Consider the following 13,453-nt stretch of genomic DNA (forward strand, 5'->3'; position numbering starts at 1 on the left):
GTGTTTATGTTCAGAGTGACATCTGATTTAAAAGCAGGCAGCAAAGCACTGAGCAGCATATCAGTCAGCACAGAAAACAAATGCCATAAATGTCATCAATTAGGCTGGAATAGTTTGTTTCTAGTGGCTTCTATCAGAGGTGTGGACTCGAGTCACATGACTTGGACTCGAGTCAGACTCGAGTCATTAATTTTATGACTTTAGACTTGACTTGAAAAAATGTTGTAAGACTTGTGACTTGACTTAGACTTTTACACCAATGACCTGGGACTTGAATTGGACTTGAACCGGTTTACTTGAAAAGACTTGATATTTCACCCCAAATATAAAATGTAACATGCATATAGAGAAAATGTGATGTCATTCTGGGGTAGAACCACAAAGGATTCTGGGAACTCGTGGCAAGAGGTACTAGCGCACGCAGGCTTTTAATTGAAATCAGTTATACAGCGATAAAAAGAAACACAAAAATGTCAAGAAGCTGTTGTATTATTAACTGCAATAGCCGGTCGCATGACAGCCACGGGAAGCCGACGGGTAAAGAAATCGGTTGTTATCGGATTACGTCGTTGAAGAGAAATTGTTCGAGCCATGTTTCCGAAGTAACAAAGAGGCGACGGATGGCCTGGATCGCAGCCATTCAAAGAGCAAATATAACGTCCCAGAACACTCCAGCTCACATGTTAGTCTGCTCCAAGCATTTCCACAAAGGTCAGTCTTCTGTTGTAGTTAATGCGTCATTTTCATAACATAATTGGTGATATAGGTTACAAGCAAGTCTGACGCTGAACAGAAATTGTCGCGCTATGCTCCTTTGTTTATTGTGCATAAATAGTGAATTGTCCTGACACAATATTGTGTTTCGCTTCTGTTATTATGGTACATTGACAAAAACATATACTTTTATTCACAGGGTAAAACTGTTGTTTTGTATCACTAATTGCCCAGTACGATTACAGCATACAGTATTATTGTCACTGCTACATTTCTGTAACGCGTACCAGAAATTATTTCCACTACTAATTAATTACCGTTGAGCTCAAAGGTTATATTAATAAACGGTTAAGGAATGTGTATTTATGACGACGATTTGTGAGACTGGTAAACTTATGATACGTACGATGGTCTTTCGTTCTACACGGTGCATTTCAAGGTCCTGCACCCATCCGTCGGTAAACTGTACCTGGGCTTGTTGCAGTGACCTGAAGTTACTAAACTTCATGAGTGTGTGCACTCACTCCAAGAACCGTATGATTATAAATATGCATATAAATATGCTACGATGAGATAGCTGACTTCATCTAACTAGCAAATGTTGTCCAGGCTACGTTGGTGATGCAGTTTTTTTTAATGTGTATGATATTTTTGTCATGCGATTTTAAAGCCGGTCCTACAAGCGCATCCAAGAATAACATGCGGCTTATCTCAGAACTGTCAGTGAAAATTATTCTTGGAGCTAGGTTTAATTGAGCTGCATTTTAAAGAGGTGCAATTTCACAATTTGTGTATATTTTCCAAGTTCACTATTTTGTCATGTGTTGAGAAAAACACAGATTTAAAAATTACATGGTCTAATATTTACATTTAGCATAACTGCAACATTCTTTTTTCGTTTTTTTTTTAAAGACTCGAAAGGACTTGAAATTCAAAATTTCAGACTTGTGACTTTACTTGGACTTTTACACCAGTGACTTGAGACTCGACTCTGACTTGCCTGACATTACTTGAGACTTGACTTGAGGATAAAGACTTGAGACTTACTTGAGACTTGCAAAACAATGACTTGGTCCCACCTCTGCTGGTTAGAGTTGCATGGATCGCAGATTTATCCGTTTTTTGTGAATATAAGCTGCTGACTGGTGAGCAGAATTTTCAGCTTGGTACGTTAGTGTTCATCAGTTAATCATAAAACATATTTAGTGCTTATAACAAATATATTATGCTAAATAAAGACAGATTTTTCCACAATGTATATGATAGTAAGAGTTAGTAAACCTCTATTAAAGTCTCCCTCTGCAGTCTGTTGTTTCTTAGATTCAGCATTGAAACTGAATTTAAAACAAAACATAGATGACATTCTGTAGCCTCATCAACCACCAAGATCTCACTGCCTACAGACATTCAGTAACTCTCATTGGATAATGTTAATAAATATCTTTCACTAAATATGAACGTTTTCTACCTGTCCTTGTTTAAATTATGAAAGAAGTTATTATGCCTGAGAATCTCTAGAATGTCGACTACTTTCCACTAAACAGTTGTCTTCTACTTTGGTTAGTTTTTTTAACAACCATTTAAAAAACATATTTTGCTTTTGTTTTATTTTTTACTGCAATTCCTGTAGAGTAGCTTTTATAGTGTTAATTCAGTATGTGCTACAAAATAAAAGCCTTTCCTTTACATTAGGTTTGTGGGCATTTTATTTTGAATTGTTCCAATCATGGCACTTCAAAGGAACAGCGCATCACAGGAACAGCCTGTGATGTCACAGTGCACATTCTACTGGAAAACCCTATAAATAGGGGAGACGTTCAACCGACTTTAGTGGATCTCAGATGGTAGAAACACAAAGCAACCTGGTTGTTAAAACAAAGACAAGGCGGACGCAGAGAAACGCATACGCACACGCTGACGCATCTACAATGGCAGAAGCAAAAATAGAAATGGTCATCACACCAAAACCTGAGGTTGATAAAGCCGCACAACCAAATACTAAAAAGTCTCCTGTGGCACAACCACCAAAGGAAACGGTTGTGAAACCAAAGAAACAAAAAATGCAAAAACAGAAAAGAGTGGCTGAAGAACCAAGAAGAGCAATTACTCGGGCATATGCCCGGGCTCTTCTTGAAGCTCAAAACAGCACGGGTGATGGAGCAAACCCGAAAAATGAAGAAATGCAAAAAAACACTGGAGCCACTCCTGAAAAAGAAAAGGCTGAATCCCTCCCCATTTCAAATGCAAAGGAGGACATGGAGAGAGAGAGAAATGGGAAGAACCCCAGCAGACCAAACCCTGTGCCTAATGGAGGGACTTGGCAATATCAACCCATTCCCACATTTAGACCCCCGTTTAATCCCTGGCACGAGATTGCTGCTCTCAGACACCAACTGGAAGCCTCCCAATACCATCAGAACGACCTTTACTGTAAAATGGTAGGTGCAAACAAGAGGGCCTCTTATCACCAGTTTCAGGTGAACAAACTTCGTGAAGAAATTAACGAGAACGAGCGAAATCACGAGGAAACGATCAAAGGCCTCATAGAGCAGCTGGAAGAGGCTTCTAGTAATAAGACCTATGACATCAGTGAGACAGACACTCTCGTGAGTGACAATGAAGCTATGGTCATATTGGATGAGGTGATTGCTACCCTGCAGGACCAAATCAGCCACCCTACCACAGAGCAGTGTGTGGAGTCTGCCACTCCAACCACAGAGGCTTCACACACTGACTCTGTAGGACTGAAGTCCTCTAAGGAGGCTGAATTTGAGCTCAAATGTAGGATTCAGCAAGAGCAGATTGAGATGCTCCAGAAACAGCTCCTAGCAGCTCAAAATCAGCTTGAAGAGCAGGCCGTTAAACATAGGCAGGAGCAGGAGACACTCAACCTGGAAATCAGTGACCTGAAATCCCAGCTCTGCCCCAACAAGGCCCTTCATGATTTGAAGCTAGAGTCTCTGGAGCGAGAGCTGAAAGGGGCCAAAGCTTCCTCACTTAAAATCCCACAGCAGCACAAAGAACAAAATTCCACTGCTGCAAATGAAATGCACAAATTTGAGCTTCCGAAAGAAAACGAGACTGGAGAACAGGAGAAGATGGGAAAAGAGGACTCACTGCCATCCACTGCAAGGTCTCTGCAGGAGCCTCAGAAAGAAAAAGACACCACAGAACAACAGAAGATAGAAAAAGAAGAGTCAGCTGCATTTTCTGTACAGGAATCTTTGCAAAGTGTACAAGACAAACAGAAAATGCTCAATGTCAAGGTGGCTGAACTCAAGACTGAAGTCAAGAGCCTGCCAGAGATTCCGCCAAGGAAGAAGAAGAACAAGAAGAAGCGGAACTGTGCGCGTCCCCAATTTCACATAATTGGTGTCAACATCAAGTCCTAAAAATCATATTTATATACAACTAAATTGTCAGTGAACATTTGAACCCCTCTCGGTCAAGACAGAAGGCCACCCCTTCCTGAGCCCGGTTCTGTCAGAGGTTTCTCCCTATTAAGAGGGAGTTTTTCCTCTCCACTGTCGCCAAGTGCTTGCTCATAGGGGATTTGGGGGCTTTTTTTAACACCAACCACTGAAAAGTTCACTGACATCAAATTTAAGACTCAGCAAATATGGAAATGGATCATTCGTCATCAAGTGAGGAATCATCCATTTAAAACATGTTTGCTGAGTCATATTTAGTTGTATATAAATATGATTTCTGTCACACTAAGGCCAATCACAGACTAATTTGGACAATTGGTAAAAAATAAATAAATTGAAAAAATTGAAAAAAAGTAGTTGTGTCATTGTTTCGTGTAGATTTCAAATAACATGCCATTTTATGTCAACATATTTCTGTTACATTTGTAGTGCTCGTGGTTTTATATTCTTATGATCCTGTTTGTTTGATGAGTATATCCTTCTGCCTTACTTCACATATTTACTGCTGCTTGGCTAGCTTTAGTCATGCTAGCATCAGCACGGGTAGAAACAGATACACATCAGAGACATCACATGTAGCTTGTGTTTATGTTCAGAGTGACATCTGATTTAAAAGCAGGCAGCAAAGCACTGAGCAGCATATCAGTCAGCACAGAAAACAAATGCCATAAATGTCATCAATTAGGCTGGAATAGTTTGTTTCTAGTGGCTTCTATCAGAGGTGTGGACTCGAGTCACATGACTTGGACTCGAGTCAGACTCGAGTCATTAATTTTATGACTTTAGACTTGACTTGAAAAAATGTTGTAAGACTTGTGACTTGACTTAGACTTTTACACCAATGACCTGGGACTTGAATTGGACTTGAACCGGTTTACTTGAAAAGACTTGATATTTCACCCCAAATATAAAATGTAACATGCATATAGAGATTGAAAATGTGATGTCATTCTGGGGTAGAACCACAAAGGATTCTGGGAACTCGTGGCAAGAGGTACTAGCGCACGCAGGCTTTTAATTGAAATCAGTTATACAGCGATAAAAAGAAACACAAAAAATGGCAAGAAGCCGTTGTATTATTAACTGCAATAGCCGGTCACATGACAGCCACGGGAAGCCGACGGGTAAAGAAATCGGTTGTTATCGGATTACGTCGTTGAAGAGAAATTGTTCGAGCCATGTTTTCGAAGTAACAAAGAGGCGACGGATGGCCTGGATCGCAGCCATTCAAAGAGCAAATATAACGTCCCAGAACACTCCAGCTCACATGTTAGTCTGCTCCAAGCATTTCCACAAAGGTCAGTCTTCTGTTGTAGTTAATGCGTCATTTTCATAACATAATTGGTGATATAGGTTACAAGCAAGTCTGACGCTGAACAGAAATTGTCGCGCTATGCTCCTTTGTTTATTGTGCATAAATAGTGAATTGTCCTGACACAATATTGTGTTTCGCTTCTGTTATTATGGTACATTGACAAAAACATACTTTTATTCACAGGATAAAACAGTTGTTTTGTATCACTAATTGCCCAGTACGATTACAGCATACAGTATTATTGTCACTGCTACATTTCTGTAACGCGTACCAGAAATTATTTCCACTACTAATTAATTACCGTTGAGCTCAAAGGTTATATTAATAAACGGTTAAGGAATGTGTATTTATGACGACGATTTGTGAGACTGGTAAACTTATGATACGTACGATGGTCTTTCGTTCTACACGGTGCATTTCAAGGTCCTGCACCCATCCGTCGGTAAACTGTACCTGGGCTTGTTGCAGTGACCTGAAGTTACTAAACTTCATGAGTGTGTGCACTCACTCCAAGAACCGTATGATTATAAATATGCATATAAATATGCTACGATGAGATAGCTGACTTCATCTAACTAGCAAATGTTGTCCAGGCTACGTTGGTGATGCAGTTTTTTTTAATGTGTATGATATTTTTGTCATGCGATTTTAAAGCCGGTCCTACAAGCGCATCCAAGAATAACATGCAGCTTATCTCAGAACTGTCGGTGAAAATTATTCTTGGAGCTAGGTTTAATTGAGCTGCATTTTAAAGAGGTGCAATTTCACAATTTGTGTATATTTTCTAAGTTCACTATTTTGTCATGTGTTGAGAAAAACACAGATTTAAAAATTACATGGTCTAATATTTACATTTAGCATATAACTGCAACATTATTTTTTCGTTTTATTTTAAAGACTCGAAAGGACTTGAAATTCAAAATTTCAGACTTGTGACTTTACTTGGACTTTTACACCAGTGACTTGAGACTCGACTCTGACTTGCCTGACATTACTTGAGACTTGACTTGAGACTTGAGGATAAAGACTTGAGACTTACTTGAGACTTGCAAAACAATGACTTGGTCCCACCTCTGGATAATGGCAACAAAAGAAGCTCCTGAGTTTAGCAAGTCAAATCCAAAAAGTCATCAGAACCCCAACAATTATAAGAGCAAACAAAAGTTATCAGTAATTCACAAGCAAGCAAGAGACAGGCAGGACAGGAGGGCAACATAACAAACAATCAGGGTTACCAAGTAAACACATGTGACACTAATGAGGGGGAAACAAGAGTGGGACAAGTCCAAAGATAACAATAATACAACACAGGTTCGTAGAGAGTAAAGTACCTCTTCAGAATAAGGCAGGAAGTACACATAACAAGGTACACAGATTACTAGAGCGAGACACAGACAACAAGGGGACAATTAAAAAAACCAAAAACAACCTAAGACTGCTGAGAGAGTAAAGTTTTAGATCAAAGATCATGACAGATCATGATGGTTCCTGATCAGATGATAAGCTTATTCTTCCCTTCCTTCTCTCTCTCTTTGGTCAAGCAATCAAGTCATTTCCTAGTTTGTTCCCTTCTGAATTCCTACTTTATTATCTATGTATACTCACAGTCTTCTCTGTTTCTTATTTTAGTAAGCATGTTTTTGCAAGTACTTTATTGCTTTTTGGAGTGTTTTTGGACCTTGGCCTGTTTTTGTCCTCCTCTTAGTTTCCTGCAGACTTCATATGGGTCCTCTCCACCCGCATGCCACCACTCGGTGACTATTGAACAGTAGTAGTTATACATATTAATGGTGCTGTTTCCTGACAAAGCCAAAGGTCAGACAAGTGCTGGGAGAAAGTAAACTAAAAGGTCAAACAAGGCCGGTTTGAAAAACAACCCTTACAGTGGTAGAAGAGTGGATTACTTTTGTGTTATTATAACAAGCTGAAGAACATTTTCTTCTCTTGTGTCGATTGTATCCCAGTATAGATGATGATTATGGTGATGATGAAGGACGGCATGTTTTACAAACTGCCTCCAGGCTGAAAACAAGACCTTGAATTCCTGTGTGAAGCGCTGCTGCGCGGTGACTTACTGTTTTTAATGTGCTGCGGGGGTCGAAGCAAACGCTCGCCCGGGACACAAACATACAGCATCACATTGTGCAAACGTCTGCGGGGGACAGGATGATCTAATATGAGACTGTGAAATGGACGAGGACGGGGGAGGAGGCAGGGGAGGTGCCGGAGTTAAAGGTGGAGCTCTTCCTTTCAAGTTGAGGTTAAAAGCCTCGGAGGCTGTGACCTTGGATTTAAAGGTTTCCGGAGGGGGGAAACTCATAAACAGGTGCTAGAACAGCTGTAATCAAACAGTAACTGGCTGCAGCGTGTCACAGGGGGAAGCGAGGGTGGAGAGGTGGATGAGGTGAGCGGTGAAGGGACAGCAGCATAATGCCGGGCGACCTCAGACCACCGTGACAGCCCACAGGGACAGCGAGATCGCATTCCTTCACGCTAATGGGCCTATTTAGCAGATGGACACAGATGGAAGTCCCTGAGAGATCGGTTTTAATGTGCTCAACAATTACTGCAACATTTATAATATGCTGCATGCTGGACTTAGAGGATTTACACATAGTGTCTGTGCAACAGTATTATAAGTCAGTATTCAGTTTCTTTAAATTTGAGTATTTAATGTCGATTTTACAATCAATAGAAGAATTAAATCTACAGAATTTAAACAGAAGTAGAGAAAACCTTCAAAAGATTTAACTCTAACCTACTGCAGGCATGTGTGATTTATAGAATTTCATATAAAAATTTTATAGCTACGAGATCAATGAGCATATATTTTATGTTTATTCTGACTTATCTTGCACACAGCCCGTTGCCGCCTGTATCTTCTAACAGTGTGAGACCTACTAAGTCCGAGCTACAGCTTGTGTAAAGTGCTCAAAGCTCCGTGATTCTGCAGTCCAGTGCAGAAAGACAAATGAGAAATCGCCTGCATTTCTCCAGCAAAATTCTGGACAAACACTTTTTAGAGCGTCCAGCACATATTTGTGTTTCTCCAGTAGAGGTCAAAATAGCTGAATACCAACATCTTGCAAGACTTGCTTCTTTTCAATTTCAGAGCAGTTGATCTACAGACATGTGAAAAGAGTTTTGACAGGAATCTCTGGAGTCCTGTCATAAACTAAGTACATCTTTACTGTCCATTTCTACTATACCTGAGCACTCAAAGCACTTTATACAACATATGTCATCCACTTAAGCACTTTGTTTCTGTCTAAATGCTTTCTATCTGTCATTCACACATCTTGGGGTTTAGTGTCTTGCCCAAAGATGCTTTGGCATTGAGCCAGGGATTAAACCACCAACCTTCTGATTAGTAGGTACCCTGTTCTACCCCTTGACCCACATCTACCGCAAAATAAGAGGGTAAGTAACAGCCAGGCTTTTGCCAGTTTGCAGGTCTGGATGATTCAGCTGTGTCTTAACACAGTTGTGTTTTAACAGTCTTCCCAGGAGTGGCTGTCCCAGCAAATTCACCCCAAGGTCAGACTATGCAATGCTCAGAGAAACTGCAGAAAACCCAAGAGCTGCTTCTCAGACTCATTTTGCGTGATAAAATTTAAAGTTCTTGACAGTGCTGTTATAAAAAGACTGAACAAGCATAGCTGCTTTGGAGGACTGCAAAGGAAAGCCTCTTCTGTCTAAAAAGAATATGGCAGCACAGCTAGGGTTTGCAAATTTCCATCTGAATAAACTTTAAGAGTCTTCGAACAACGTCCTTGGACAGACGAGAACCAAATTTGGCCACAGGACCTGGGCATCATGCAGCCAGTGAGTCATCCATGAACTCCTCTGTATACCAAAGTATTCCAGAGTCAAATGTGAGGCCATCTGTTTGACAGCTAAAGCTTGGCCGAAACTGGGTCATGCAACGGGACAATGATCCCCAACAAAGAAATAAATCTACAATAGAATGGCTGCAAAAGAACAGAATCTAACTGGGCCACTGCAACACTTTGGGTCCAGACCTCAACCCGACTTAAATGCTGTGGAGAGACATTAAGAAAGCTGCATGATGAATGCCTGCAGACCTCAATGAACTGAGGCAGTGTAAAGAATAGTGGGCCAGAATTCCTCCAAAATAACACGAGAGAATTATAAAGTCACACATTTAAAAAATAACTTTTCTAATGAAAATATTTATTTCGCCTGACAGCACAGTATCTAAAAGACCCTTGTCAGTCCCAATTTCTTCTGGAACTGTAGATGCATTTCAATTGTCTTGTGAGCAGACTTTTAGGTATAAGTAAAATCCTGAGATTTTCATAATGCGAGACTAGTGAAACCTTCTTTCCCACCTGGTTAGAACTCTGCTGAGTGTGCTCTCACTGTTTGTTCTGTGTATAAAAAAATACCACACTCACTCAGCTCCGCAATGCTTCCCACTCGGGTCGCGAGCAGGGACTGCTCCAGGGTCCGGAGCTCGGCTTGGGTGTACCCGTGACCTTCACTGCCCCTCCCCGAGCGTTGCTGGTCCCTGTGCAGGTTCAGACTCTCTGGGAGGCTCAGCACACCTGGAGACGGCACAGAAAACAAAGGAAATTTTAAAAAAAATGGCAAAACAACAACTCATACATCTTCTTCTTCTTCTGGTAATTTTCCCATCAGCTTTCTGCTGATGCCAGATTTATCACAGACAAGAAGTAACAGGGGAATGCAAACTCTAGAGAAAGACAAGAGGAGCAGCAGAAATGCAAATCAGCACTTTGAGATAAATATTCTGCACAGAACTGGGAAGCTGTGCGATTAAAACCACTTTCATGTTGCAGCCAGAGAGCAAACATTTGTCTAAATGATTAAACATGGGGACAGAGTCACGGGTTAATGGCATACTGTACGTGATGATTCTTCTTATTTGCATTGAAAACCTCACAGCTCACAAAGCTTTCTTGTTTTTACCTCAACCTTCAAACTCTAATTGAACTGAATCGTCTGTTAGCCACATTTGTTTCTTCAAGTATTCACATCTAAATCACCTTGTCGTGATCTCAGGTGTGTTTCTTTTTTTTTTTCTGCTGAAAACAAATGGTAGCAGATTACGCTCGCTAGCAAGAATTAATCCATTTAGGAGCTGTTATTGCAGCCAGGCATTGTGTAGCTGCAAAGAATGGCTTGTGACAGATTGGATATTGAGTTTTCTGCTACAATAGAATGGAAAGCAACACCACGCCGGGTGCTAATCCTAATGACACAGCACAGTGGGATATGCCATTTTTCAAAGAACAGTAATTACAACATGGAGGAATGTGGACAATTTGTCTATGTTTGATGCCGGCAGCTAAGAGAAAAAAACCCTCGCACAGTGGACACAGTGCACCAAGTTCACGAGCTTTCTTTAGTTTTCCCTGTACAGAAAAGACCTCTCCAGACTCAGATTCCTCCCACCATCACCTCTTCCCACAGTGTCCAACCCAAGAATTCCAGTATTCCCCAGTCCCAGTCCTGCTCCTTTTTCTTCCCACAGCCTTTCCGGGGAGGTCTACATGATTTTTTTCCTAATAGCTTTTTCCATTGCTGTTTTAACCACTGAGCAGTATTAATGGAGCAGCTGGTATTAGGGTGTGTCTCGAATGGAAATCCTCAATGTTAAAACAAAAAAGCGTGGCCGGATCTGCAGCAATAAAGAATTTCTATAATCCAAAGAAATGAAAGACTCCTCTAAAATGAATGATTTGCTGAAAGCTGGCTATATGGTGAGGTGTAGTTAGCAGCTGCTTCACACTTAGCTCATTTAAAAGCTCTTTAAAATGGTTTGTTAGTACATATGGTGTTCACAGTTTTAAGTGTTTGAGATCATTTTCTATGAGTGCAGATATTTAACTCACTGCTCTTTGAAGCATTTATAATTGTATTTTATCCACAACTGTCACCCTAACAGTCATTTATTTGTTGTGTATACCACTGTGAATAACTTAAGGGGAACGGTTGTCTGAAACGGTGGACCTCATTTGTAAAATTCATGACTTTGGGAAAAGCCACAAATTTCATGCAAAGAGATTACTGAGACAGAGGGGTGGCACCAGAGGAGCTCTGAAAGCAGATTTCACCCTGCCTGTTAGTTTGGCCACACACTTTTTCCTTCAGATGTGGTTGGGTAGTACATAACACAGCCAAGTCACTCTCTTGTATAGTGGATCCTAATGTAGTGTCAACATTTGGCATAAAATTACCTTTGGCATAAAATTAAACATGAGATTTTATATTTTAAGTTGCTGTAGACTTGTTAACTAATGGGTGTTTATTACAGAGCTAATGGAAATGATTTATAATTGGTGAGAGTTGGGACGAGATGTGCGATCGGTGCTGTTTCTTGTTTGGAACGACCGAAACAATTACTGAAGAAGTAGACAATTGGGCCTTCTATGTGCACCCCTTTAACTGCTTGTTAACACAAACATCTAAACAGCCAATCACATGACAGCAACTCAGTGCATTTAGGCATGTAGACACAGTTAAGGCAACCTGCTGAAGTTAACACCAAACAGAGTGGGGAAGATTTTGAATTGAGTATTTCAGACCAGTTTTTCTACTGGTTCACTGCTTTCCACAGTCACCAGATCTCAACCCAACAGTCCATCTTTGGGATGTGGTCGAATGGAAGAATTGCATCATGGATGTGTAGCTGAAAAATCTGGAATAACTGTATAAATATGGAGCAAAATCTCTGAAGAATGTTTCCAACGTCACAAAGAGTCAAAGCTGTTCTGGTGGCATTAGGTGCTCCAGTCTGGTCAAGGCTGGAGCTCAACCTAATAAAGTGTCCAGTGAACTTCAGTTAAAACGCTACCATATAAAGAAAAAGACAAGATTAGCATCTAGCTTATTATAAGTGCACACCAGAAAAACAGCATCCATGACATTATGACAGCATACAGCGTTTAAGTGCACATGGTATGGTTAACTTTCACATTCCTGAAGGCATCTTGCTCAGGTAAGATCCTGCTGATTTAAGCAAGCTAATGCTAAACCTTAATCACCTATTACAACAAGAGCACAGCTCTGTAATAAAGCAGTCTGTGCACTCTGTCTGCAATCCATACCCTTCACCCATGGGTGCATTATGAGACAAAAAGCTTGAAGTAAAACATTTTAAAACATTCTTACATTCTTTCAAAGGTACAGCAATTGTTCTCCTCACTTTCTAAACTTGTAAAGTTGGTTTTTTTTTTAATAAGAGGTGATGCAACACAGTGGTAAACATGCTCCTGTTCCAGCTTTCTGGATGATGCTGCCACGTGGTGCTTCATTTCAAGTAATATTCTGTCCTTTTACCATTTGCACATCATTGAATTCTGTTTTAATCTACATTTTCCGTGCATTTCAGCTTTGTTGAAAACAGGGTTGCACTATAACGTTGCCTTCAATCTCAAATGATCAGATAAAAGAGGGTAAGAGATTTCATGGAGCCTCAAGGAACTGCACAGATGGACGTGCCACTAAAATGACTTTTACATACAATGAACCACCAATTGGGAAAGTAAAACCACTGACTAAAGCAGCTTAAAGTCTGCTCCATGAAGATGATAAACACATGACTGAATTTGTATCTCTAGACTGAAACTAACGAATGTTTTTCTAAGCAGAAGACATGGATCAAGAGGGATGGCTTTTATAAAGGTCTGTGAAACTGCAGAGTAAACAACATATCAGTTGAATAAAAGTGGCATAAAAACTACAGAAAAGCAGGGATTCCTCAGGCTTTTCGGAAGAGAGAAGCTGTCTGTCCTACTCCTGTCCCAGATTGAAGCAGGGAAATCTCTTGAAAAAAACATATTGACATTCATGGCTTCCTGAGCTGCAGATTTTGCACTTGTGTGTGTTTTTAGGTGGAGGTATAGGTTTGAATAATTCACAGTGCCCTCTGTAATCAAGGCTTCCCATCTTCATTTTCACTTCACCCCCACCACTGCCCAAACTATTCTTTTAATAATATTACCGG

General features: G+C 40.4%; 2 protein-coding genes across 3 annotated transcripts in view; one reads left to right on the top strand and one right to left on the bottom strand.

The window, feature by feature from the left end:
• LOC146555524 (ankyrin repeat- and BTB/POZ domain-containing protein 3-A) overlaps positions 1-13,453 on the bottom strand; it is a 283,020-nt gene that overhangs the window by 110,590 nt on the left and 158,977 nt on the right. For both annotated transcript variants that reach the window (XM_085251640.1, XM_085251639.1), the window contains exon 2: positions 9,879-10,028. In XM_085251640.1, coding sequence (XP_085107766.1) covers positions 9,879-10,028 — 150 coding nt within the window. The remainder of the gene's footprint in view (positions 1-9,878; positions 10,029-13,453) is intronic.
• Positions 2,605-4,106, top strand: LOC146555527 (uncharacterized). Its single transcript, XM_085252773.1, has 2 exons — positions 2,605-3,030; positions 3,064-4,106. The coding sequence occupies exons 1-2, from the start codon at positions 2,643-2,645 to the stop codon at positions 4,104-4,106; spliced, it is 1,431 nt and encodes a 476-aa protein (XP_085108899.1). The 5' UTR covers positions 2,605-2,642.

This window comes from Mchenga conophoros, linkage group LG17, assembly GCF_057382185.1.
Source record: "Mchenga conophoros isolate Kocher_MC1m ecotype Shallow Benthic linkage group LG17, M_conophoros_male_GT1.1, whole genome shotgun sequence".
NCBI classification, from domain to species: Eukaryota; Metazoa; Chordata; class Actinopteri; order Cichliformes; family Cichlidae; genus Mchenga; species Mchenga conophoros.

Bases quoted from the DNA above. Each gene is read 5' to 3' on its own strand.
- LOC146555527 (XM_085252773.1), top strand. From the start codon at position 2,643: ATGGCAGAAGCAAAAATAGAAATGGTCATCACACCAAAACCTGAGGTT. The intron at 3,031-3,063 runs CTTGGCAATATC...CCACATTTAGAC, and splicing joins CCCTGTGCCTAATGGAGGGA to CCCCGTTTAATCCCTGGCAC.